Below are 27,968 nucleotides of genomic sequence, written 5' to 3'. Positions count from 1 at the left end.
GCAAGCTGCCCGGGCAGCCCGCCAGCCCTTAGCAGGAGGAACCCCTCGCAGCGTGGCGGGCGCGCGGTGCACTGTGGGGCAGGGGCAGGGGCAGGGCCAGGGCCAGGGCCAGGGCAGAGCCCGCCACGTGGCTCGCAGCGCATGCTTCCCTCTGCTGGCGCTTTCTGCAAACCGGCTGGGCAGAGTGTGTCCTCCTGTGTTCAGTCTACCCCTAGCACCCAGGGGGCGTGGGTGTTGCATTCTCTCAACTTGGGCTTGGCTCGTCTGCTCCTTCCGGAGGACAAAGGGCGGTGCCCGCCGCTGCGCGTGATGCTGAATGTCCGGCCCCCCTCCCCACCTCCGGGAGGAGCTTCCTCTTCGCCACTAGACTTAAGTAAGGTTCTTGCTTACTGTTCTCTAATCTTGGGAGCTGAACCCTCGTCAGATTGGCAGCGGAGCACAGAAGTGAGATCACTCTACCCTGTCCGCTCTGTGTGTCTGTGCAGAGGTGAGTTTCTCCTGCTGTCCCTTCCTTCTCAGAGGGGATGTGGTCTGGAACCGTCACTCCAGCGGTGTCGGTCTCCCGGCTTAGCTCTGGACACCGAGGCTCGCTCTGGAGGCTTCCAGATTGGGTTTTGGATTTGAATGCTTTTTCCAATTGGTTGTGTGATCTTCTAGGTTTCTCTAGATCTTAGTTTCCCCATCAGTAAAATGAATTCTTACGTTAGAGCTGTGGCAAGAATTAAGGAAGATAAAACTCTTAAAGTGCCTGGCAAATGGTAGGTGCTCAGTTTTCATTTCATTTTACTTATTTTAATGAAATAGATAATAGAAAGGTACACAGAAAGAAAAAAATCAGAGTACTGCTCAGCTCTGGTTTATGGTGGTGCTGGGGATTGAACCTGCGACCTCAGAGTCTCAGGCATTAAAGTCTTTTGCATAACCGTTATGCTGTCTTCCCAGTCACTATGAGGCAAGTGCCTGGCAGATTATGCTATTTTTCCACCCCTCAGTCAGTTTTAATTGCCTTATTCTTTTTCTTTGCTCACATATACTTTTTCCTGGAGCTCTGAATTTTCCTTTTTTTTAAATAAATCTTTTTTTATTTTTATTTATTCCCTTATGTTGCCCTTGTTGTTTTATTGTTGTAGTTATTATTGCTCTTGTTACTGATGTCGTCGTCGTTGTTAGATAGGACAGAGAGAAATGGAGAGAGGAGGGGAAGACAGAGGGGGAGAGAAAGACAGACACCTGCAGACCTGCTTCACCGCCTGTGAAGCGACTCCCCTGCAGGTGGGGAGCCGGGGGCTAGAACCGGGATCCTTAGGCGCCAGTCCATTAACGCCAGGTGCGCTTAACCCGCTGCGCTACCGCCCGACTCCCGGAGCTCTGAATTTTCTATAGAATCTGAGACATCCTTCTCAGAAATGGCAGGAGAGAGTAGAATTTGCTTCTGTAGGCACCTGCAGTGGGTTTGGAATAGCCGGGACATTTGCCCCAAAACTTTAAGTGAGACTCAGATCAAAAGCTTGCCATACTAAGAACTACAGGACCTTCAAAAATCCCTGATGGTTCTTTCTCTTCTTTTTCCTACACCCCCCCTCTTATTTTATGTTTATTTGAGAGAGGGGACCTGGTGGTGACACACCTAGTTGAGCGCACATGTTACAGTGCACAAGGACCTAGGTTCGAACCATCAGTCCTCATCTCCAGGGGAAAAGTTTTGCAAGTGGTGAAGCAGGGGTGCAGGTGTTTCTCTGTCTCTCTCCCTCTACCCTCTCAATAGAAATCTGTTTCTATCCAATAAATAAAGATGATAATAATAGTAATAATAATAAAAAAAGAGACAGAGAGAAAACCAGTGCACCACTGTGACCTCATGCTTATTCACTGTGCCACCTTCTGGGTAGTGCCTTCTTCCTTTATCAGAGCACACTGGTTTATGGTGATTCTGGGTGTTGAATCTAGGGCTTCCCACCCTCAGGCATTAGTCTGGCATATGTAGTGCTGGAGATCAAATTCAGAATCTCATGATTGCAGATTCTGCACTCCAACACCAAGCCACCTTCTGGGCTGCAGTATTGAATTTTTTACACTCAGCCAAACAGACTAGATCCAGGCCACCATTATATATTTTAGGTGGTTTTCCTTGCTGAGTTCTTCAAAGTACAGAAGATATACTCCGTTCCCATCACTTGTTAAAACTGTAATCTGGTAATACTTGAAAATGCTACACATTGAACAGAAATGGTGAGGAGGTGAAAGAAGAAGAAGAAGGAGAAGAAGGAGGAGGAGGAGGAGGAAGGAGAAAAAAATATATATACATATATATGTGTTTAGTTAGAGAAGTAGAGAGGCAGAGAGAGACCATCACACCAAAGCTTCCTTCAGTGCAGTGGGGGTGGACTGGAACCTGGGTTGTACACATGGCAAAGCAGCAGCAGCACACTTACCAAGTGACCCATTTTGCCAGCTGTATGTTTTAAATACATAAGGTCCTTGGTTCAATCCCTGGCACCTCATAAAAAAAAGAAGAAAGAAATTGAGGGGCCTGGGAGGTGGCACAGAGAAGAAAACCTTGGAATCCCAAGCATGAGGTCTAGAGTTGGACCCAGACAGGGATAGAGGGAAAGGGGAGAGACACCACAGTACTGAAACTTCCTCTAATATGGAGGAGGCTGGGCTTGCACCTAGATTATTTGCATGGATAACAGGCACCCTCCCAGGAGAGCTATGTTGCTTCCCCTCCCCTTTTTTGAAATTTTTTGTTTGTTTTTGTTGTTGCTGTCTGTTTGTTTTAGTTATTGCTGTCTTTACCACTCCAAACCAACTTTTTTTTTTTTTTTTGCCTCCAGGGTCATGGTTGGGTCTCAGTGCCTGCACCACGAATCTACTGCTCCTGGAGGCCATTTTGTCCCCCATTTTGTTGCCCCGATTGTTGCTATTATTGTTATATGTTTTTTTAATATTTATTTCCTTTTGTTGCCCTTGTTTTTATTGTTGTAGTTATTATTGTTATTGATGTCATAGTTAGACAGGACAGAGAGAAATGGAGATAGGAAGGGAAGACAGAGGAGGAGGGAAAGACACCTGCAGACCTGCTTCACCTGCTTGTGAAGCGACTTCACTGCAGGTGGGGATCCATGGCTTGAACCAGGATGCTTACGCTGGTCCTTGGGCTTTAAAGCGCCACATGCGCTTAACCCGTTTTGTTGCCGCCGGACTGACTCCCTGTTGCTGTTATTGTTATTGCTGCTGTTGTTGATAGGACAGAGAGAAATCGAGAGAGGAGGAGAAGACAGAGAGGGGAAGACAGAGACCTACAGCCCTGCTTCACCGCTTGTGAAGCTACTCCCCTGCAAGTGGGTAGTCGGGCTCGAATTGGGATCCTTGAGCTGATCCTTGCGCTTCACGCCACGTGCACTTGTCTTTCTGCGCTACCGCCGCCCCGCCCCCAAGCCAGCTTTTTATTATTTCTTTTTTCTCCCAAAAAGAAAGAGATAGTGGGGGCCAAACTTGGACCTGGGTTGTGTGTATGACAAAGCAAATACACTGTCCAGATGAACTGTCTTACTAGCTTTCTCTTTTAAGGTTTATTTTATTTTTTTTGCCTCCAGAGTTATCACTGGGGCTCCGTGCCTACACTACAAATCCACTGCTCCTGGAGGTTATTATTTCCCTTTTTGTTGCTTGTCCTCGTCGTTGTTGTTATTATTGTTCTTATTGCTGTCGTTGTTGTTGGATAGGACAGAGAGAAATGGAGAGAAGAGGGGAAGACAGAGAGGAGGAGAGAAAGAGACACCAGCAGACCTGCTTCACCACTTGTGAAGCGAATCCCATGCAGGTGGGGAGCCAGGGCTCGAACTGGGATCCCTGAGCCGGTCCTTGCACTTTGCACCATGTGCGCTTAACCCGCTGCGCTACCGTTTATTTTATTTTATTTTTTCCGGTTTATTTTATTTTATGAAAGAAAGTGAGACTAGAGCTTATGGCATTGAATATATATGATGCTGGGACTGAATCCTGTACCTTCACACTTGCAAGTCCTGCATTTTATCTGCTGAGTCACCTCCTGCTGCTAAAGTACTTTGATTTTTAAATTTTTAAAAAAATTTTTATCCCTTTTTTATTGTTGTCGTGGTTATTGTTGTTGTTGATGTTGTCGTTGTTGGATAGGACAGAGTGAAATGGAGCTAGGAAGAAAGACAAGGGGGAGAGAAAGATAGACACCAGCAGACCTGCTTCACCGCCTGTGAAGCGACTCCCCTGCAGGTGGAGGGGGGGGGGGGCTTGAACCAGGATTCTTAAGTCAGTCCTTGCACTTTGTGCCATGTGTGCTTAACTCTATGCTCTACCACCCGACTCCCGATTTTTTAAATTTTTTTAAAAATTTATTTATTATTGGATAGAGACAGAAAATGAGAAGGGGAGTTGAGTTGTAGCACAGCGGGTTACACGCACATGGCGCAAAGCGCAAAGACTGGCATCAGGATCCCAGTTCGAGCCCCCAGCTCCCCATTTGCAGGGGAGTCGCTTCACAGGCGGTGAAGCAGGTCTGCAGGTGTCTATCTTTCTCTGCCCCTCTCTGTCTTCCCCTCCTCTCTCCATTTCTCTCTGTCCTATTCAACAATGACGACATCAATAACAACAATAACTACAACAATAAAACAGCAAGGGCAACAAAAGGAATAAATAAATATCAAAAAACAAAGAAAAAGAAAATAAGAGGGGAGAGGGAGAGAGAAAGAGAGCCATCTGCAGCCCTGCTTCATCACTTGTGAAGCATTCCCCCTGCAAATAGGGACCAGGAGCTTGAACCCAGGTCCTAGCATACTATACTGTGTGTGCTTAATTAGGTGCACCACCACCTGGCTCCTAAAATACTTTTATTTCTTAAAAGGTTTTGTTGTTGTTGGGGGTCGGGTGGTGGCACACCAGGTTAAACACACATAGTAAGTACATAGCACAAAGACCCACACTATGATCCCACCCAGTTCCAGCCCCTGGTCTCCCACCTGCAGGGGGGCCGCTTAACAAGCTGTGAAGCAGGTCTGCAGGTGTCTTTCTTTCTTTCTTTCATTTATTTATTTTTTTAGATTTTATTTATTAATGAGAAAGATAGGAGAGAGAGAAAGAAACAGACATTAGTCTGGTACATGTGCTGCCAGGAATTGAACTTGGGACCTCATGCCTGAGAGTCCAATGCTTTATCCACTGCGCTGCCTCCTGGACCACTGCAGGTGTCTTTCATTCCCCCTCTCTGTTTTCCCCTTCCTTCTAATTTCTCTTTGGTCTCCCAGAGCAGTGGATTCATAGTGCAAGCATTGAGCCCCAGTGATAATCCTGGAGGCAAAGAAAAAAACAACAGTTTTTTTGTTGATTACACATGATAAAAAGAGCTTCACATGAGGCAGAGAGAAAGAAGAATAAGAAATGAACACATTCTGGTATGTGCAGTGCTGGGAACCTCAGACATAGAAGCCCAAGGCATGATGTCTCTATGTCAGTCACCACTAAAATACTTTCTTTAGATGTATTTTTTATTTAAAGACACCATGTTTTTTTTTTCCTTCAGGGTATTCCTGTTCCTGGAGACCATTTTTTCCCCTGTTGTTGCCCTTGTTGTTTTGACACCATGTTTTATACTGTGAACATGTCTGGTGTGCTTGGATACTTGTTATGCTGGCACTTGAGTCCCTGGTGAGATAGAAAATACAGAAAGAAAATCATCATGGGTCAAATCTAAAACACTGGACAAAGAGCTTTAGATACTGTATTTCTCCAAAACAGTGCAGCTGAAATTCAAACTTGTGCAACTCTAGAGCGTTAACACTTTCTTTTGAATTCTTTTGCTGGATTTCATGAGCATAGTTTTGGATATGTTGAGTCACAGAAGCCTGAAGGACATACTGGTGCACATGCTCAGAGGGAGTAGAGCATACCAATCTGGAGTGAGAAGCATCTCCAGTGGAAAAAAAATAAATAATGGGCCGGGTGGTGGTGCACATGGTTGAGTGCAGAAGTTATAGTGTGCCAAGGACCTGGGTTTGAGCCCACAGTCCCCACCTGCAGAGGGAAAGTTTCACAAATGGTGAAGCAATACTGAGGCGTCTCTCTGTCTCCCTCTCTATCATCCCCTTCCCTCTCAATTTCTGGCTGTGTCTATCCAATAGATAAATGTAGATAATGAAAAAAGTTTAATAAAAAAAGAGAATTACAGGAGTCGGGCGGTAGCACAGCAGGTTAAGCGCAGGTGGCGCAAAGCACAAGGATCCCGGTTAAGCCCCTGGCTCCCCACCTGCAGGGGAGTCGCTTCACAAGTGGTGAAGCAGGTCTGCAGGTGTCTATCTTTCTCTCTCCTTGTCTTCCCCTCCTCTCTCCATTTCTCTCTGTCCTATCCAACAACAACGATATCAACAACAATAATAACTACAACAAGGGCAACAAAAGGGAATAAATAAATAAAGAGAGTTACCTTAAATAAATAAATAAATGACATTAGTTCAACTCTGGAGTGAGAAGAAGACCTGACCAGAACCTCTAGGGATCCATACTTTATGGCAGGCAAAGGAAAGTCCCATGCAGCCAGAGAAAACGCTCAAACACTGCTTGCTCTTTTCCCTGTTTTTGAATTCCCTGCATCCAGTCAGCAACCATATAGAGTCCTCCTCTGAGAAAGGAGTACTGAGCCCCAAGGAGAAGGAACCTAGGTCTTGAGCTGGGAATAATAAAATCTGACTCTTGATACTGCCCAGCCCCCATACACAATACAGCTTCCTGCTTTTACATCTGCAACCTCTTCCAAGGTAATGTGAGTTTTTCAGTGCTGCAGGGTCTACCTACGCAGTTCCTGAGAAATTCAGCTTGTAATGCAGTGCTAGTCAGGAAAGTTGTCTTAGGCAGAAGATGATTTTCTTTCTTTTTTAAGGATTTTATTTATTTATTTATATTTATTTATTCCCTTTTGTTGCCCTTGTTTTATTGCAGTTATTACTATTGTTGTTATTGATGTTGTCATTGTTGAATAGGACATAGAGAAATGGAGAGAGATGGGGAGAAGACAGAAAGGGGGAGAGAAAGAGACAAATGCAGACCTGCTTGTAAAGCAACTCCCCTACAGGTGGGGAACTGAGGGCCAAGCTGGGGTCCTTATGCCCGTCCTAGCGCTTTGCACCACTTGCGCTTAGCCCACTGCGCTACCGACCGACTCCTTTATTTATTTATTCATTTATTTATGAGAAAGGAGGAGAGAGAGAAAGAACCAGACATCACTCTGTTTCATGTGCTGCCTGGGATTCAACTCGGGACCTTATGCTTGAGAGTCCAATGCTTCATCTACTGTACCACATCCCGGGTCACACCCAAGGTGATTTTCCATCCTAAAGAAAAATAGTTGTCGTGGTGTGGGAGGTGGTGCAATGGTAAAGCACTGGACTCTCAACTATGAGGTCTCCAGTTCAATCCCCAGCAGAACATGTACCAGATTGATGCCTGGTTCTTTATCTCTCTCCTCCTATCATTCTCATTAATAAATACAATATTTTTTAATATTTATTTAATTTATTCCCTTTTGTTGCCCTTGTTGTTTTATTGTTGTAGTTATTATTGTTGTTGTTGTTGGATAGGACAGAGAGAAATGGAGAGAGGAGGGGAAGACAGAGAGGAGGAGAGAAAGATAGACACCTGCAGACCTGCTTCACCGCCTGTGAAGCAACTCCCCTACAGTTGGGGAGCCGGGGTTCGAACCGGGATCCTTATGCTGGTCCTTGTGCTTTGCGCCACCTGCGCTTAACCCGCTGCGCTACAGTCGGACTCCCAATAAAATGTTTTAAAAAGAAAAATAGTTGTCTTCTTTTGTGATCCCTCTCTTCTCTCCTTTGAGCTCTTTGCAGATCTTTCTTCTGTGTTTTTATCTCTCTGACCCTTGCCCCTCCAGCCTTAGTCCTTTTGGTTTTTAATTTCACCAGCAAAAGAAAGGGAGAAGCAAGCATCAGGTTTCTTCTTCCTTCTCCCACTGGCCAGGTATTGGTTCAAGCTCTCAAGATAGATGTAATTTCAGAGTCTTTTTATATATATGCTGGGGAAAGTGGGAGGCCAACGGGTTCTTTGTTTGGGGACCAAGCCCAGGAAAACAGCTGCAGAACCTGGTGGCAGTGGTGTCCACAGACCCCGGTGGCTAGTGGTGAAGTCCAGACATGCCTGATTCCTGGGAGCTTTGTGGCCCTATGAAGTTTAGTTACAAAGAGTAATTACCCTCAGCTGTCTGTGATTTGATGCTCAGATTGAAAGTTTTATTTTTATTTTAACAGAAAAGAGGGGTTTCCATAATCAAGTACTAAACTAGAAAAACAAAAATTCTTACTGGGGGGCCGGGTGGTGGCTCACCCAGTTAAGCATATAAAGTTGGAAGCACAAGGACCAGCGCAAGGATCCGGATTCGAGTCTCCCAGGTCCCCACCTGCAGTGGGTTCACTTTACAAGTAGCGAAACAGTGTCTATATCTCTCTCTCACTCTATCTTCCCCTCCACTCTCAATTTCTGATATATATATTAGGAAAAACAATTTTATTGTGCTGACTTTATAAGACAACTTTTTTTATTACTTGTTTTACCGTTATTCTTTTTTTCTACACGCCTTTAAAATGTGTATTTTCTTCTTTTTTTCTGCCTTTATTTTGTTTCAATAAAAGCTTGTCTCTCTAAGGGGAAAATATTGATCTTAATAATGGTTATGCAAAGAGACTCTCATGCCTGAGGCTTCAAAGTCCCAGGTTCAATCCCCTGTACCACCATCAGCCAGAGCTGAGCAGTGCTCTGGTGTTTCTCTATGTGTGTGTCTCCTTCTGCATCTCTCTCAAAAATAAAATTAATAAAAAAGAATTTAAAAAAAAAGAAAGTGTTACACGAGACAGAAAGAGGCCATTGTACTACTCTAGTACACATAATACTGGAACCTGGGTCCTTGTGAACAGTCACTTGTGCACTAAACCTGTGTGCTACTCCCCGACCCCTCATGCAGGTCTATACGTGTTGTTTTTGTTGCTCTCTTGTTGTGGCAGGGATGGAACTCAAGACATCCAACCTCAGGCATGAAAGACTTTTTGCATAGCCACTATCTGTCTCCCCAGCACTTTTACCCTTCTTTTATTTGATAGGAGAGAGGAATTGAGAAGGGAGGAGAGGGAAATAGAGTGAGAAAAAGAGAGACACCTATGGCAGTGTTTCACCACTTGTGAAGCTTCCCCCTGCAGGTGGGGACTGGGAGCTTGATCCTGGATCCTTGAGCAGATGGATAACCACCTAGCCCCAGACCTGGGTCCTTTAACATCTGTTACACACTCAACTGGGTGTGCCACCACCAAGCACCCACCTATCCCCAAAGAGAGGGTGAAAAGCATACAGGGAGAGACAGAGAAGCAAGAGGGACACCACAGCACTGCTTCACAGCTTATGAAACTTTTCCTTTGTGTGGTGTTCCCATGTGGTCACCAGGGGCTCAAGCAAAGATCCTTGTACTTCTCCCAGTACCACTCTCTATCTTTTTAAATATTAGATTTAGTGACCTAGGTGGTGGTGCAGTCCATAAAGCGTTGGACTGTCCAGACCTGAGATCCTGGGTTTGCTTCCCAGCAGCACAATATTACCAGAGTGATATTCTGGCCTCTCTCCCTCTTTTTCTCATAAATTTGTCTCCTTCACACTTTTCCTTTTTAAAGATTTTATTTATTCATCAATAAGAGAGAACCAGTGCATCACTCTGGCACATGTGATGCCAGGGATCAAACTCAGGCCCTCATGTTTGAGACCAGAATAGCACTCTGCCATATTTGGTGCTGAAAATTGAAGCTGGGACTGCATGTTTTCAAGTCCAAAACTCTGCCACTGTGCCACCTCCTGGTCTGAAATCCTTTTTTTTTTTGCCTCCAGGGTTATCACTGGGGCTTGGTGCCTGCACTACAAATCCACTGCTCCTGGAGACCATCCTTCCCATTTTGTTGCCCTAGTTATTGTTGTTATTGCTGCTGCTGCTGTTATTATTGGATAGAATAGAGAGAAATCGAGAGAGGAGGGAAAGACAGAGCAAGAGAGAAAGATGGACACCAGCAGACCTATTTCACCATTTGTGAAGCGATGCTCCTGCAGGCTGGGGAGCCGGGGACTGGAACTGGGATCCTTGAGCCTGTCCTTGAGCTTTGCACCGCATGCACTTAACCCATTGCACTATTGCCCCGCCCCTGAAACCCAATTAAAAAAAATTATTGATTTATATTTATGATTTTAAAAATATTTATTTTAATGAGAGAAATACAAAAGACCAGAGCACTGCTCGGCTCTGGCTTGTTATGGTGCTGGGAATTGAATCTGGGACCTTTGGGCTCTTGGGCATGAGAGTCATTTTGCAGAACCATTATGCTGTCTTCCAAGCCCTATTTAGTTATTTTATTTTATTATTTAAAAAAATATTTATTTTTAATATTTATTTATTCCCTTTTGTTGTCCTTGTTTTATTGTTGTAGTTATTATTGATGTTGTTGTTGGATAGGACAGAGAGAAATGAGAGAGGAGGGGAGGCAAGAGAGGGGGAGAGAAAGACAGACACCTACAGACCTGCTTCCCCGCCTGTGAAGTGACTCCCCTTGCAGGTGGGGAGCCAGAGGCTCGAACCGGGATCCTTATGACGGTCCTTGGGCTTTGCACCACGTGCACATAACCTGCTGCGCTACCACCTATCTCCCTATTTATTTATTTTAAAACAAATGTGTTTACTTATTTATTTATTTAGTAGTAAGAACCAGAACATTACTCTGGCACAAGCAGTATCTGGAATTGAATTTAGGACCCCATGCTTGAAAGCCCAGTGCTTTATCTATTACCCCATTTTCCAGTCCTGAAATCCAATTAATTTTTTTAATTTTATTTATTTATTTATTTTCCCTTTTATTGCCCTTGTTGTTTTTCATTGTTGTTATAGTTATTATTGTAGTTGTTATTGATGTCGTTGTTGGATAGGACAGAGAGAAATGGAGAGAGGAGGGGAAGACAGAGAGGGGGAGCGAAAAATAGACACCTGCAGACCTGCTTCACCACCTGTGATGCAACTCCCCTGCAGGTGGGGAGCCAGGGGCTCGAACCGGGATTCTTAGGCCGATCCTTGGGCTTTGCACCATGTGCGCTTAACCCACTGCACTACCACCTGACTCCCCATACTATGTCTTCTGTGAGGCATCACTTTTTTTTTTCCTGGAGTACTGCCCAGCTCTGATTTATGGAGGTTCCAGGGACTGAATTAGGAACTTCTGGTGCCTCAGGCATGAAATCTGTGTATACTGGCCTAGAACATTTTTTCCCCCAGCACATCTATTTATTTTAAGGCTGTCTTCTCTTTTTACTTAAATTTATTTATTTATTTATTTATTTTATTTAGATAGAAACAGAGATAAATTGTGAGGGAAAGGGGAGATAGAGAGACACCTGCAGCACTGTGAAGCTTTGCCCCTGCAGGTGGGGACCAGAGGCTTAAACCTGGGTCCTTGCACACTATAACGTGCACTCAACCAGGTGCGCCACCAGCTGGCCCCACATCCTATTTTATAGATCTGTTTTTACATGCCTTTTTCTTTCCTTTTTTCCATTAGTTCCTCTTTGGTTCCTTGGCTTTGCCATATTTTGTTTATTTGGTGTAAGTAACTTTCTTCTCTGAGCTCATTTTCTCGTCTAAATAGGGTATACTTGTCTTCTAAGAGTCTGCTTAGGCCTAACAACATGATTGATCAGACCTCTATGAGAGGTACTCAGGGAATTTCTATAGCTCTGACAACTTCCTGAGAACATTCATTTTGTCCTCAGAAAAAAGGATCCCCTTTCTGGGCCAATTCTGTTACTTAGCCTACTTTGTCTTATAATGACCTTTACTTAGCTTACACTGGCTAGAGTCTTTATTTAGTCAAAGGTGAGTATTTTTGAGAGCTAACTCACCTTTGTTTTTAGATATTGGAGTTCTTTACAGGGACCTTTAGCCTGAAAGGGCATTAGAAAGGGTATTAGAAAGGGCAGCCTGTGTAGTGATCCGGTTAATGTTTGTTCAGCAGCTAACTACTGCTGGCTGTCTCTGGGCATTCACAGGCATACCACACACAACCATGTGTTTGTTCTTCTACAAGTTCTATGCCTTCTTTTTCACCCATGTTTTTCAGGAGACTAAAAGAGTAGGCCAAACAACAGCATTGTCCCTCATATTCTGTTCCCGTCTCTATTTCAGGAGACAATGACAGCTTCCTGTGTCCTGCTGCACACTGGGCAGAAGATGCCCCTGATTGGACTAGGCACCTGGAAGAGTGAGCCTGGCCAGGTAAGGGGTAGGGAATAAGAAGAAAGACTTCTGGTACTTCTTCTGGGGAAGATACTATTGGGGGGGGGCATTTTCTCTAGCAACTCCACTCCTACACTCTACTTCTGATGCTATGAGCCTGAAGAACACTGGGACGAAATAAGGGAAGAAGCAATTAGCATTGAGCCCTGGGCTTTCCCAGATGACTCCAAAGGAGGAACTAAGAAGCCAGCAAGGCAGAGGAAGGAACCCTTTCCATAACTGAATCAGTACTGGGTGCTATAGTAAATGTGAAACCTCTCTATGCCTGGCCCAGTCCTGACCCCACTATGGTATTCAACACTTATTGCTGTGATCATGTCACTCCCACATGGGTTCCTAAAGGTTCAACTTTTCCCTAGGGCTTAGTCCAAAGTTAGGCCACCTAGCAGGTGTCAGGGTTTGAAGAATAACTAGGCTGGTCCTTCAGACCAAAGGTGAGAAACTTTCTTAAAGAACCTGACAGTTAATAATTGAGATTTTAACTGGTGAGTTGCAAACTAGAGGTGATTATATCATTTAAAAGTGTAAAAAGTGTTCTTAGGGGAGTTGGGTGGTAGCACAGCCCCCTAAGTGCACGTGGTTAAGTGCACATGGTGCGAAGTGCAAGGACCAGCATAAGGATCCCGGTTGGAGCCCCTGGCTCCCCACCTGCAGGGGATTTGCTTCACAAGCGGTGAAGCAGGTCTGCAGGTGTCTATCTTTCTCTTCCCCTCTCTGTCTTCCCCATCTCTCTCCATTTCTTTCTATCCTAACAACAACATCAATAACAACAACAGGAATAATTACAACAACAATAAAAACAAGGGCAACAAAAGGGGAAATAAATAAATAAAATATATATTAAAAAATTGTTCTGGGAGTCAGACAGTAGTGCAGCGGTTTAAGCGCACGTGGCTCAAAGCACAAGGACTGGCATAATGATCCCAATTTAAGCCCCCGGCTCCCCACCTGCAGGGGAGTCGCTTCACAGGTGGTGAAGCAGGTCTGCAGGTGTCTGTCTTTCTCTCCCCCTCTCAGTCTTCCCCTCCTCTCTCCATTTTCTCTCTGTCCTATCCAACAATAACATCAATAACAACAATAATAACTACAACAACAGTGAAAAAGCAACAAAGGGCAACAAAAAGGAAAATAAATAAATAAATATTTTTTTAAAATTGTTCTGTGGTCTGGGAGATGGCACAGTGGATAAAGTATTAGACTCTCAAGCATGAGGTCCTGAGTTCAATTGCCAGCAGCACATGTACCAGAGTGATGTCTGGTTCTTTCTCTCTCTTATCTTTCTCATGAATAAATAAATAAAATCTTTAAAAAAAATTGTTCTTAGCTGAAGATCTGGAAAGAAAAGGGGGAGGCCGGGTGATGGCGCATCAGTTTGAGCACACATGTTACAATGTGCAAGGACCCGGATTCAAGCCTGGAGTCCCCACCTGCAGGGGGAAAGTTTCACGAGTGGTGAAGCAGGTCTGCAGGTGTCTCTCTGTCTCTCTCCCTCTCTATCTCCCCCTTCCCTCTTGATTTCTGACTGTTTTTTATCCAATAAGTAAAGATAATTAAAAATTTTTTAAATAATAAAAAGTGATGTATAAAAACAAAAAACCAGAAAAGGAAATTTCTAGCGAATTTAACCACCCTTGGCATAGGCCCTTCCAGCCTAGGAATGGATACCTGCTTTCCTAGGGTTGACTCAGCTAGGTATTCAGCTAGTCAGCTCCTACTTGAGGTGGGGCTTCTCCCCAGAGCTTTTTCCTTGTTCCTTGGAAATCTGAGTTTAGAGAAGCTTCTCTAAGAGCCTTTAACAGGGGGAATAGCCTCTTCTCTAGGATTTAGGCTGGTCTTATGTAGTATGGTTGGGTACCATCTGACTTTTTTCCTTTTCCTTTTTCCCTGTGGCTGTCTAGGATCCTAGAAGTCCAGGAACTAAGTGATGGCAAACTGGTGGAGGCAAGAGCCAGGGCTGAGACAGGGGCATGAAGTAGAGAACAGAATTAGGGTCAGGGGAGTGCATTTGGTGGGCTGTAAGAGCTGTTGAGCTGTACCTACATAGGAATCCTGAATGACAAGGGCCTGACTCTTTTGGTTCTACTTCTGATGCCGTCTCCAATTTTTTTTTTTTGTCATTACTGGGGCTTTGCTGCTTTGGGTTGACTTTTTCCAATAGAGAAAGAGGGAGACACCACAGCACCAACACTTTCCCCAGTGCTGTGGGGGCCAGTCCTGGAACCTGGGCTGTGCACTTGGTAAAGCAGGCATGTTCCCAGGTCAACTGTCTCACTGACCTTTTAGTGTAGTTTTTAGTAGATTGACAGACCCACTCCCCTAGTTGGTGTTATCTTCTTCTTCTTTTTTAAATTTAAAATATTTTTTTAATTCATTTATTCCTTTTTGATGCCCTTGTTGTTTTATTGTTGCAGTTGTTATTGATGTCATCATTGTTGGATAGGACAGAAAGAAATGGAGAGAGGAGGAGAAGACAGAGTGGAAGAGAAAGATAGACACCTGCAGACCTGCTTCACCGCTTGTGAAGCGACTTCCCTGCAAGTGGGGACCTGGGGGCTTGAACCGGGATCCTTATGCCAGTCCTTGTGCTTTGCGCCACAAACGCTTAACCCACCGTGCTACCGCCAGACTCCCTATCTTTTTCTTCTTCTCCTCCTCCTCCTTCTTTTTTCAAGATTTTGTCTATTTATTAATGAGAAAGATAGGAGGAGAAAGAAAGAACTAGACATCAACCTGGTACATGTGCTGCTGGGTCTTGAACTCAGGACCTCATGCTTGAGAGTTCAGTGTTTTATCCACTGAGCCATCTCTCCCAGACCACAAGTTGGTGCTATCTTCTGTCCTGGCTGTGGGGCCAACTTTTTTTTTTCTTTGTCTCCAGGGTTATTACTGGGGCTCGGTGCCTGCTCTATGAATCCACTGTTCCTGGAGGCTATCTTTTTCCCTTTTGTCTTTGTTGTTTATCATTGTTATTATTACTGCTTTTGTCATTGTTGGATAGGACAGAAATGGAAAGAAGAGGGGAAGACAGAGAGGGGGACAGAAAAATAGACACCTGTAGACCTACTTCATCACCTGTGAAGCGACCCTCCTGCAGGTGGGGAGCTGGGATCCTTATGCAGTCCTTGCACTTTGCACTATGTGTGCATAAACCACTGCGCTACCACCTGGCCCCCGGGACCAACTTTTATCTCACTTTTTTTTTTCTTTTTTTTTTTTAATATTTATTTATTTATTTATTCCCTTTTGTTGCCCTTGTTGTTTTGTTGTAGTTATTGTTGTTGTTGTTGTTGTTGTTGGATAGGACAGAGAGAAATGGAGAGAGGAGGGGAAGACAGAGAGGGGGAGAGAAAGATAGACACCTGCAGACCTGCTTCACCGCCTGTGAAGCGACGCCCCTGCAGGTGGGGAGCCGGGGTTCGAACCGGGATCCTTATGCCGATCCTTGTGCTTTGCGCCACCTGCGCTTAACCCGCTGCGCTACAGCCCGACTCCCTTATCTCACTTCTTTGCCTTAAGTTTCTTCCTCCTCCCCCTCCTTCTTCTCTTGTTCTCCTTTTTTTAAAAAATTTTTTTATATTTATTTATTCCCTTTTTTGTTGCCCTTGTTGTTTTATTGTTGTAGTTATTATTGATGTCATTGCTGGATAGGACAGAGAGAAATGAAGAGAGGAGGGGAAGACAGAGAGGAGGAGAGAAAGATAGACACCTGTAGACGTGCTTCACCCCCTGTGAAGCGACTCCCCTGCAGGTGGGGAGCCGGGGGTTCGAACCGAGATCCTTAAGCCGGTCCTTACGCTTTGCGCCACCTGCGCTTAACCTGCTGCGCTACCGCCTGACTCCCTTCTCCTTCTCATTTTTCTTTTTCTTCTTCTCCGCCTCCCCCTCCCCCTCCCCCTCCCCCTCCTCCTCCTCCTCCTCCGGTTAATCACTGGAGTTCGGTGCCTGCACTACAAATCCACTGCTCCTGGCAGCCATTTTTTCCATTTGTTGTTCTTATTGCTGTTATTGTTGTTGGATAGAACAGAGAGAAATTAAGAGAAGAGGGGAAGATAAGAGTGAGAAAAATAGACACCTGTAGACCTGTTTCACCATTTGTGAAGCGCCCCCCACAGGTGGGAAGCCAGGGGCTCAAACTGGGATCCCTGTGCAGGTCTTTGTGCTTCACACTATGTGTGCTTAACCTGGTGTGCCATCAGCCAGACCTCTTTTTATTTATTTATTATTGAATAGAGACAGAGAAATTGAGTGGCAAGGGGAAGACAGAGAGGGAGAGAGGGACAGAGATACCTGCAGCCCTGCTTTACCACTTGTGAAGCTTTCTTCCTGCAGGTGGGGACCAGGGGCTTGAACCTGGGTCCTTGCACACTGTAATGTGTGTGCTTAATGAGTTGTACCACTACACTACCTGGCCCTGCCTTCCTTAATTTTCTGTCGTTTTTTTTTTTTCTTGCCTCCAGGGTTATTGCTGGGGCTCAGTGCCTGTACTACGAATCCACTGCTCCTGGAAACAATTTTTCCCATTTTGTTGCCCTTGTTGTAGTTGTTATTGTTGTTATAGCTGTTGTTGGATAGGAAAGAGAGAAATCTAGAGAGGGGAAGAGAAAGATAGACACCTGCAGACCTGTTTCACCACTTGTGAATCGACCCCCTGAAGGTGAGGTGCTGGGGGCTCGAACTGGGATTCTTACGCTGGCCCTTGCATTTTGCACCATGTGCACTTAACCCGCTGCTACCGCCCAGCCCTCTCCCCCCCACTTTTTTTTTCTTTTTACTTATTTTATTATTTTGCCACTAGGGTTATTCCTGGGACATGGTGTTTGTACCATGAGAGTCTCTTTGTATAAACATTATGCTATCCACCCCCACCCTAGGGACCTGTCTTTTTTTTTTTTTTTTTTTTATTAAAGAAAGGATTAATTAACAAAACCATAGGGTAGGAGGGGTACAACTCCACAGAATTCCCGCCACCCAATCTCCATAACCCACCCCCTCCCCTGATAGCTTTCCCATTCTCTATCTCTCTGGGAGCATGGACCCAGGGTCATTGAGGGTTGCAGAAGGTAGAAGGTCTGGCTTCTGTAATTGCTTCCTCGCTGAACATGGGCGTTGACTGGTCGGGGACCTGTCTTTATAACCTATATTTCTTTTTTTATTTCCCCATTTATTGGAGTAATTAATGGTTTACAGTTGACAGTAAAATACAGTAGTTGGTATATGTGTAACATTTCCCAGTTTTCCATATAACACTCTAACCCCCCACATAGTTCTTCTTCCACCATGATCTATATTTCTGTTGTCAAGTCAGCTATACTTCCTATTAAAACTAGTATTTATAAAAGTGTTTGTGCTAGGTGCTGGGAACTCATTGTTAGTTTTTTTGCTGGGATGACTGAGATGATAGGTAAAGACCTTGAAAGTTAGTGTGGTGGGGGGCCAAGTGGTAGTGTGTAGCAGGTTAAGCGCACATGGGGCAAAGTGCACGGACAGGCTTAAGGATTCCAGTTTAAGCCCCTGCTCCCCACCTGCAGGGGTGGTCAATTCACAAGCAGTGAAGCAGTTCTACAGGTATCTCTCTCTCCCCCCTCTCTGTCTTCTCCTCCTCTCTCAATTTCTCTCTTTCCTATCCAACAACAATGACAATAATAATAATAACAACAACAATAAAACAAGGCCAATAAAAGGGAAGCAAACAGCCTCCAGGAACAGTGGATTCATAGTCCTGGCACTGAGCCCCAATGATAACCCTAAAGATAAAAAAAAAAAAAAAAGGAGGAGTCAGGTGGTTGTGCAGTGGGTTAAGCACACGTGACGTAAAGCTCAAGGACCAGTGCAAGGATTCCTGTTCAAGCCTCAGGCTCCCCACCTGCAGCCCCACCTGCATGGAGTTGCTTCACAGGCGGTGAAGCAGGTCTGCAGGTGTCTATCTTTCTCTCCCCCTCTGTCTTCCCCTCCTCTCTCCATTTCTCTCTGTCCTATCTAACAACAACGACATCAATAACAACAATAACTACAACAACAATAAAAAAAACAAGGGCAACAAAAGGGAAAATAAATTTTTAAAAAGTTAAAAAATTAAATTAAAAATAAATAAATAAAAGAAAGTTAGTTTGGTGAAGGCAGAGGGATTTGGGATATCTTAAGAGGCTTGTAGACCTTGGAGAACAATGCAGTGATAAGGTATTAGACTCTCATGCATGGGGCCTCGGCTTCAATTCCAGTATCCCATGTGCTAGAGTGATGTTCTCTTTCTCTCTTCTAAACATAACCTCTACCCTCTCATTCCCACAACTTGAGTGGCTGTCCCCCACCCCTATCAGTGACCCTCAGGTAGGCAGTTTCTGGCCCACTCCAACAGAGCTGAAATCTCTTATCTCACCTGGCAGCTAAAAACAGCTATTAAGTATGCTCTGAGTGTCGGCTACCGCCACATCGACTGCGCTGCTATCTATGGCAATGAGCCAGAGATCGGAGAGGCCCTGAAAGAGAATGTTGGACCCGGCAAGGTGAGGACTGGGGCTGCCGAGGGGTGGTGTGAGACAGCTCAAGAGACTAGAGCTGAGGCCTGCCTGCAGGGATCTGGCATCATTCCTTCTAGAGGAAGTAAGAGGAATGATGGATAAGGTCAGGTTCCCATGGGTCTCCTCACTGTGGGCCCTGCCTCCTTCCTCAGGCACTGACTCGGGAGGAAATATTTGTGACATCCAAGCTGTGGAACACGAAACACCACCCTGAGGATGTGGAGCCTGCCCTTCGGAAGACACTGGCTGACCTTCAACTGGAGTATTTGGACCTGTACCTGATACACTGGCCTTATGCCTTTGAGTGAGCTTTGCCAGGGTCTTCATCCAGGGCATTGGGGAGTAGGGGGAAGTCGTAATAATTTATTGTACATCAGAGTAGCAGAACAAGAGAGGAGTGAGTGTTCACCTGTGTGGCCAGTTAAAGAGATTTTTGAAATCTTAGCTTTTTCTGACACAGCAACTAGCTACCCCAAAAAAGTATAGTTTCACATGGTGTGTCTTCCTAATGTATGTTTGAGTGGTCCCTCTCCCTCCTGTTTCCTTTTTCTTTTTTTAATATATTTTTTATATTTATTTTCCCTTTTGTTGCCCTTGTTGTTTTTTATTGTTGTAGTTATTATTGCTGTTGTTGTCATCAGTGTTGGATAGGACAGAGAGAAATGGAGAGAGGAGGGGAAGACAGAGAGGGGGAGAGAAAGATAGACACCTGCAGACCTGCTTCACCGCCTGTGAAGCGACTCCCCTGCAGGTAGGGAGTGGGGGGCTTGAACCGGGATCCTTACGCTGGTCCTTGTGCTTTGTGCCACCTGCACTTAACCCACTGCGCTACCGCCCGACTCCCTCCTGCTTCCTTTTTCATTCTGAAACAGTATACAAACTTCTGCTGAGGTTGGCTCTGGGGTTGCAGTACAGAATAAGCTCCAGCAGAGGGTGTGAGAAGATCCCACCGTCCATTCTGCTGTGCTGGAAAAAGGCTACAAGGGCATGAAGAGGAAGGAGTGGGAAACTTTTCAGGGGAAGAGATGTATTCTGTGTCTGGGAATACAAAAGATGAGGAGGGGCCTTCTGTATAGAGTTAACATCTGGGTCATGAATTCACGAATTGGGTGGAATGAAAAAATACTTTTTATTTGAAAAAATACTTTCTTTTTTAAATCTTTTATCATTCTGCCCTCTGGGCTGAGAGTCTGAGATGTAGAGTGGCTGGATGGGCAGGTGAGGGAATACCCTGGCATTTATGCCCACATTTGGGGGACTGTCTCTTCCTCAGGCAGGGAGACAATCCCTTCCCTAAGAATGATGATGGAACTATCCGTTATGATTCCATCCACTACAAGGAGACCTGGAAGGCCATGGAGGCTTTGGTGGCCAAGGGACTAGTGCGGGCACTGGGCCTGTCCAACTTCAGCAGCCGACAGATTGATGATGTGCTTAGTGTGGCCTCTGTGCGCCCAGCTGTCCTTCAGGTGAGTATAGCAAAATAGAGCACTTGGGTTGGGGTATGAATGCACAGGGTGTGACTGGGCTCCTTCCCAGAAATGATGGGATGGGCTCACAAGTTGTCAACAGTGTTGCTGCTGAAATGTTCCTTATGAGAAAGAACAGTGGGGTAGGGGAGATAGCATATGGCTATGTCAAATGACTTCCATGCCTGAGGCTCCCAGGTTTCAGGTTCAATCCACTATACCACCATGAGCCAGAGCTGAATAGTACTGATTAGTACTGTCTATCTGTCTGTCTACCTACCTACCTACGTATCTCTATCCCATTATACCTCTTTCCTTTTCTCATTCAAAAGAGTTAAATATTAAAAAAAGGTGGGGCACTGAAGTGGGCCAGGCAGTGGTACACCCAGTAGAACATACACGTTATAATGCACAAGAACCCAGATTTAAGCCTCTGGTCACACGTGGTCAAACAGTGCTACAGATACCTTTCTTTTTCTTAAAAATTTTTTTTTGTAATTATCTTTATTTACTGGATAGTAACAGCCAGAAATCGAGAGGGAATGAGGTGATAGAGAGGGAGAGACAGGGAGTTGGGCGGTAGCACAGTGGGTCAAGCGCACGTGGTTAAGAAGCACAAGGACCAGCGTAAGGATCCCGGTTTGAGCCCCCGGCTCCCCACCTGCAGGGGCATCACTTTACAGGTGGTGAAGCAGTGCTGCTGGTGTCTGTCTTTCTTTTCCCCTTTCTGTCTTCCTCTCCTCTCTCCATTTCTCTCTGTCCTATTCAACAACAACTACATCAAGAACAACAACAACTACAGCAACAATAAAAAGACAAGGGCAACAAAAGAGAAAATAAATAAATAATTTTTAAAAAGAGAGGGAGAGACAGAGAGACACCTGCAGCACTGCTTCATCACTTATAAAGCTTTCCCCCTGCAAGTGGGGACTAGGCTTGAACCCAGTTCCTTGTAGACTATAACATGTGCACTTAACCAGGTGTGCCACCACCAGGTCCCCAGATATCTCTTTTCTCTCTCTGCTTCTATTTCCCTCTTTCCTCTCAACATCTGTCTACCCAGTAAATAAATAAATGTAAAGAGAAGAAAAAGGGCATTAAATTGTGGGGAGAGAATGGAATGGATAATAGGAGTGGACTGAGGAGAAGTGGTGGTGAGCCAAGCTGGGTGGTCAGGGTATGCCTGGGTGTGGCCACCTTATGGTTCTGGGTTGTTTCTTGGCACAGGTGGAATGCCACCCATACCTGGCTCAAAATGAGCTGATTGCCCACTGTCAAGCACGCGGCCTGGAGGTGACTGCTTACAGCCCTCTGGGGTCTCCTGATCGTGCTTGGCGAGATCCTAAGGAGCCTGTCCTGCTTGAGGAGCCAGTGGTCTTGGCATTGGCTGAGAAGTATGGACGGTCCCCAGCTCAGATCTTGCTCAGGTGCGAGCAGTCTTGGGGGAAATATTGCTAATCATATTGAGGAGAGGACTTCTGGGTTGGGAAATGAGGGTGGAAGAGAGTCATTATCCAAATACTTAAATAGGGTTAAGAATTTTGCCGTGTGATCTGAGGGAGGTCCCTCTGAGGTGTGTTCCTCATTCCATTGAGGTTCAGGGGGTCCAGGAACTTAGGACAAAAACAGTGCTTATGAGTATTGACTCCCCTTTCTCATCTACTTCATTTCTCTACCAGGTGGCAGGTCCAGCGGAAAGTGATCTGCATCCCCAAGAGTGTCACACCTTCCCGTATCCTTCAGAACATCCAGGTACTTGTTATTTGCTCCTTTATTTTATTTTATTTTTTAAACAGAGCACTGCTTGGCTTACGGTGGTACAGGTGACTGAACCTAGGACCTCAGCCTCAAGCAAGGGAGTCTGTTTGCATAGCCATTATGCTATCTACTCTCACCCATTCCTATTTTTTCTTCCTTTCTTTCTTCCTTTTTTTTTTTTTTAAATGGATTACCAGTTTATTATAAAAAGATGAAGTAAAGGATACAAAGAAGCATCCAGGGGAGTCGGGTGGTAGTGCAGCAGGTTAAGTGCACATAGCGTGAAGCACAAGGACCGGCATAAGGATCCCAGTTCGAGCCCCCGGCTCCCCACCTGCAAGGGAATTGCTACACAAGCGGTGAAGCAGGTCGGCAGGTGTCTGTCTGTCTTTCTCTCCCCCTCTCTGTCTTTCCCTCCTTTTTCTATTTCTCTCTATCCTATCCAACGACGACAACAATAATAACTACAACAATAAAACAACAAGGGCAACAAAAGGGAAAATAAATATTAAAAAAAATTTTTAAAAAAGAAGCATCTAACTGGAAAAGATACACGGGGAAAAGGACATGGAGCTTCCATGCTCTCTCTGAGCATAGATAGCATGCTTCTTGTATCTCCTCATGCTCACTAATCCTGAAGTTCCCACCCTGTTTTCCTTAGCCCACTGGGACACATTCTTGTGTGTGTGTGTGTGTGTGTGTGTGTGTGTGTGTGTTACAAGACTGTAAGATTACAGTGTATAGTTCCACACCATCATACTCACAAGTTCTGTGTCCCCACCCGCCTACCTCCCAGAGATACCCACCATAGTCCCCACAAGACTTAGAAACAAATTGCAGGTTCAGGCTGTAGTGCAGCAGGTTAAGCGCAGGTGGCGCAAAGCTCAAGGACCAGCATAAGGATCCCGGTTAGAGCCCCCGGCTCCCCACCTGCAGGGGAGTCACTTCATAGGCGGCGAAACAGGTCTGCAGGTATCTCTCTTTCTCTTCCCCTCTCTGTCTTCCTTTCCTCTCTCCATTTCTCTCTGTCCTATCCAACAACAACGACAGCAGACAACAAGGGCAACAAAAGGGAAAAAAATAATAAAATTAAAAAAAAAGAAAAAGAAACAAATTGCTTGCTTCTGCTTCCCCCACCCCAAACCCTCCATTTGTCTGACTAAAGAAGTCAGGTTCCAGCTTCTGCTCACAAAGCTAGCTGTGCTGACCCCCACTCTCCATTCCTATTCCCTAGGTGTTTGAATTTACCTTTACTTCAGAAGAGATGAAGAAAATTGATGCCCTGAATAAAAATTGGAGATACATCGTGCCCATGCTTACAGTGAGTGTAACACACACACACACACACACAAACACACACACACACACACACACACACACACCCTCGCAATCCGAGAATGTCACATTTGGGGTAGAAGTCTAGCCCAGACCTCGCCTCAGGCTCACTTGTCAGAAGAGGGACAGGCTGCTGTTGGTAAGATTGCTGTCCTGGGCACAAAGCACAAGGACCGGCGTAAGGATCCTGGTTCGCGCCCCGGCTCCCCACCTGCAGGGGAGTCTTTTCACAGGCGGTGAAGCAGGTCTGCTGGTGTCTATCTTTCTCTCCCCCTCTCTGTCTTCCCCTCCTCTCTCCATTTCTCTCTGTCCTATCTAGCAACAACAACATCAATAACTACAACAATAAAACAAGGGCAACAAAAGGGAATAAATAAATAAATATAAAAAAAAAAAGATTGCTGTCCTGGACAACAGTGGGTTTTATGTTCTCTTTACTGTGCTCAGGGAAGTTTGTATGGTTCAGGAATAAAGAATATAGTCTGTCAGTCCCAGCCCTGCTTCTAGATCTTTTAACCTTGAAGAAATTGTTTGACTTCTCTAAGCCTCAGTTTCTCCTTTTATTGTTTCTTCTTATTTTTTAAAGATTTTATTTATTTATTTTTCTTTATTGGGGAATTAATGTTTTACATTCAACAGTAAATACAGTAGCTTGTACATGTATGACACTCCCCAGTTTCCCATTTAACAATACAACTCCCACTAGGTCCTCTGTCATCCTTCATGGACCTGTATTCTCCCCCCCACCCACCCCAGAGTCTTTTACTTTGGTGCGATACGCCAATTTCATTTCCAATTTCTGCCTGAGAGTGAGATCATCCCATATTCATCCTTCTGTTTCTGACTTATTTCACTCAACATGATTTTTTCAAGGTCCGTCCAAGATCGGTTGAAAACGGTGAAGTCACCATTTTTTACAGCTGAGTAGTATTCTATTGTGTATATATACCACACCTTGCTCAGCCACTCATCTGTTGTTGGACACCTGGGTTGCTTCCGGGTTTTGGCTATTACAAATTGTGCTGCCAAGAACATATGTGTACATAGATCTTTTTGGATGGATGTGTTGGGTTCCTTAGGATATATCCCCAGGAGGGGAATTGCAGGGTCATAGGGTAGGTCCATTTTTAGCCTTCTGAGAGTTCTCCAGACTGTTTTCCACAGAGATTGGACCAATTGACATTCCCACCAGCAGTGTAGGAGGGTTCCTTTGACCCCACACCCTCTCCAGCATTTGCTGCTATTATCCTTTCTGATGTATGACATTCTCACAGGAGTGAAGTGGTATCTCATTGTTGTCTCTTCTTATTTTTTTAAGATTTTATTTTAATGAGAAAGTAGAAGGAGAGAGGGAGAAAGAATTAGACATCACTCTGATACTGTGCTGCCGGGGATTGAATTAGACATCACTCTGATACTGTGCTGCCGGGGACTTCATGGTTGAGAGTCTAATGCTTTATCCACTGTGCCACCTCTCGAACGTCCTCCTCTTATTGTTTAGATTATTTATTTATTTATTATTTATTATTTATAAATAATGTGGTTGCTGGGGCTCAGTGCCAATACTATGAATCTACCACATTGTCAGGCATTTTCTCTCTTTTTTTCTTCTCTAATTTTCACTAGGACAGAGAAAAATGGGGAGATAGAAGAAAAGAAAAATAGAAATCTGCAGACCTGCTTCATTACTTGTAAAGCATCCCCCTGCATGCAGGAAGCAGAGGCTCAAACCCAAGTCCTTATGCTTTTTTAGTGTTTGCACTTAACTGGGTATGCCACTACCCGGCCCTAAGTAAATCTTTTCTTTCTTTCTCTCTCCCTTTCTTTCTCTCTCATTTTTTTTATTGGATAGGACAGAGAGAAAAGAGGGTAGGGAGGGAGAGAAAGTGAGACACTTGCAGAACTATTTCTCACTCTTGAAAAGTGTCCTACCTGAAGTTAGAAAGTAGGAGCTCAACCTAGGTCCTTGCACATGGTAACATGTGCACTAAACCCAGTGAACCACCACCCAGCCCCCTAAAATAAATCTTTTATTGGGGGCCGTGCGGTGGCACAACAGGTTAAGCACACATAGCATGAAGCGCAAGGACCAGTGTAAGGATCCCAATTTGAGCCCCCAGCTCCCCACCTGCAGGGGGATCACTTCACAGGCAGTGAGGCAGGTCTGCAAGTGTCTGTCTTTCTTTCCCCTCCTCTGTCTTCCTCTCCTCTCTCCATTTCTCTCTGTCCTATCCAACAACAACAGCAATAGCAACAATGACAATAACAACAACAAGGGCAACAAAAATGGGGGGTGGCCTCCAGGAGCAGTGGATTTGTGGTACAGGCACCAAGCCCCACCGATAACCCTGGAGGCAAAAACAAATAAATAAATCTTTTATTATTTTAACTATTATTTTTCTTTTTTTAATATTTATTCCCTTTTGTTGCCCTTGTTGTTTTATTGTTGTTGTTATTGATGTCGTTGTTGTTGGATAGGACAGAGAGAAATGGAGAGAGGAGGGGAAGACAGAGAGGGGGAGAGAAAGATAGGCACCTGCAGACCTGCTTCACCACCTGTGAAGCGACTCCCCTGCAGGTGGGGAGCCGGGGGCTCGAACCAGGATCCTTACGCAGGTCCTTGTGCTTTGTACCATGTGTGCTTAACCCGATGCACTACCGCCTGACTCCCTACTATTATTTTTCTTACATTTGATGGGACAGAAAGAAATTGAGAGGGGCGGGGAAAGAGAGAGGAAGAGAGCAGGAGACATCTGTAGCACTGCTTCACTGCTACTACAGGTAGGAACCAAGGTCTTAAACCCAGGTCCTTGTGCATGGTTAATGTGTTTGCTCAACCACACCACCTGGCCCCAAGCCTCAGCTTCTTGAATGTAAGACAATCCCATTTTCTGATATGTAGTAAGTTCTCTGTAAATTATGTAAATGAGGAGAGCTGAGAAAACATTCTCAAGCTTGTTAGAGGGAGTAAGGTTGGATTGATACCTTTTTCACATAGGAAAATAGTTTCTTTATTCTTTTTTTTTATTTAAAAATTTAAAGAAATTCCTATATTTATTTATTGGATACACAGAAAATGAGTGGGAAGGGGGAAATAGAGAGGAAAAGAGACAGAGAGACACCTGTAGCCCTGCCTCACCACTTACAGAGCTTTCCCCTTACAGGTGGGGAATAGGGGTTTGAACCTGGGTCCCTTGCAGTATGTGTGCTCAACCAGCTACACCACCACTCAGCCCCAGCAAATAGTTTCCTTTTTTTAAATTTTTTAATATTTATTTATTTTCCCTTTTGTTGCCCTTGTTTTTTATTGTTGTTGTAGCTATTATTGTTGTTATTGATGTCCTCTTTGTTAGATAGGACAGAGAGAAATGGAGAGAGGAGGGGAAGACACAGAAGGGGAGAGAAAGATAGACACCTGCAGACCAGCTTCACCGCTTGTGAAGCGACGCCCCTGCAGGTGGGGAGCCGGGGACTCGAGCTGGGATCCTTACACCAGTCCTTGTGCTTTGCGTCACGTGCACTTAACCCACTGCGCCACCGCCTGACTCCCAGCAAATAGTTTCTTATCCTAGCAAAGACTGAAAAATCATAGAGGAAAGGGTAGCTCCATACCAGGCTATGGGTTTGGTAGCAGAATTTTATTGATACTGTGACTTTCTCATCTCTGACACTGGAGTCCTGGCACTACCATCTGGAATAATGCTGAAATTTTGGGGAAAGATACCCTGCCATTGAAAAGTCACTACCGGGAGTCACACACGGTCCTTGCACAGTGGGTTAAGCACACATGGCGCCAAGTGCAAGGACTGGCGCAAGGATCCCAGTTCGAGCCCCTGGCTCCCCACCTGCAGGGGAGTCACTTCACAGGAGGTGAAGCAGATCTGCAGGTGTCTGTCTTTCTCCCCTCCTCTCTCCATTTCTCTCTGTCCTATCCAACAAAGACATCAATAGCAATAACTGCAACAACAATAAGAAAGCAACAAGGGAACAAAATGGGGGGGGAGAACTGATTTTAAAAAATAAATAAAGTAAAATAAAAAGTTCTTTAAAAAAAAGTCACTACCTGCTAATGGAGTCATTTGTCCATCTTTCTTTCTAGGTGGATGGGAAGAGAGTTCCAAGAGATGCTGGGCACCTTCTGTATCCTTTTAATGACCCATACTGAGACTGCAGCTTCATTTCCAGCACTCCAGTGACAAGATACTGCCACCCCCAGAAAGAGAAAGTTAATAAATCCATTGGAACATCCATACTGCTTGTTTGCCTTACTTGACTAAGTTTTGAATGAACACTAAGGAATGTCAGTCCCAGAGATGATCAGTGTGACTTGCTGTGAGCCCAAACTTCACTTCTTTTTTTTTTTCTTTAAAAAAAACATTTTATTTATTTGTTAATGAGAAAGGGAGGAGGAGAGAAAGAACCAGACATCTTTCTGGTACATGTGCTGCTGGGGATCAAACTTAGGACCTCATGCTTGAGAGTCCAATGCTTTATCCACTGCGCCGCCTCTGGGACCACCAAACTAAACTTTTTTTTTTT

At 44.8% G+C, this 27,968-nt stretch overlaps 2 protein-coding genes across 2 annotated transcripts in view; both read left to right on the top strand.

Annotated features, from left to right (window-relative positions):
- The window catches only part of TMEM69 (transmembrane protein 69), a 132,225-nt gene that overhangs the window by 10,431 nt on the left and 93,826 nt on the right, over positions 1-27,968 (top strand). The gene's annotated exons all lie outside the window — the stretch shown is intronic.
- On the top strand, positions 322-27,679 carry AKR1A1 (aldo-keto reductase family 1 member A1). Its single transcript, XM_007538460.3, has 9 exons — positions 322-487; positions 12,239-12,328; positions 18,733-18,852; positions 19,020-19,171; positions 20,141-20,336; positions 21,564-21,763; positions 22,016-22,088; positions 23,329-23,415; positions 27,529-27,679. The coding sequence occupies exons 2-9, from the start codon at positions 12,245-12,247 to the stop codon at positions 27,592-27,594; spliced, it is 978 nt and encodes a 325-aa protein (XP_007538522.1). The 5' UTR covers positions 322-487; positions 12,239-12,244; the 3' UTR covers positions 27,595-27,679.

Source organism: Erinaceus europaeus, chromosome 13, assembly GCF_950295315.1.
Source record: "Erinaceus europaeus chromosome 13, mEriEur2.1, whole genome shotgun sequence".
Classification (NCBI taxonomy): domain Eukaryota; kingdom Metazoa; phylum Chordata; class Mammalia; order Eulipotyphla; family Erinaceidae; genus Erinaceus; species Erinaceus europaeus.
This window is presented reverse-complemented; position numbering and strand designations above follow the sequence as displayed.

What these genes read in the sequence shown, in the direction of transcription:
- AKR1A1 (XM_007538460.3), top strand. Translation starts at nt 12,245, where the DNA reads ATGACAGCTTCCTGTGTCCTGCTGCACACTGGGCAGAAGATGCCCCTG. An exon ending in CACTGGCCTTATGCCTTTGA is followed by an intron (nt 19,172 to 20,140) that starts GTGAGCTTTGCC and finishes TCTCTTCCTCAG; the next exon opens with GCAGGGAGACAATCCCTTCC. An exon ending in GTATCCTTCAGAACATCCAG is followed by an intron (nt 22,089 to 23,328) that starts GTACTTGTTATT and finishes CCTATTCCCTAG; the next exon opens with GTGTTTGAATTTACCTTTAC.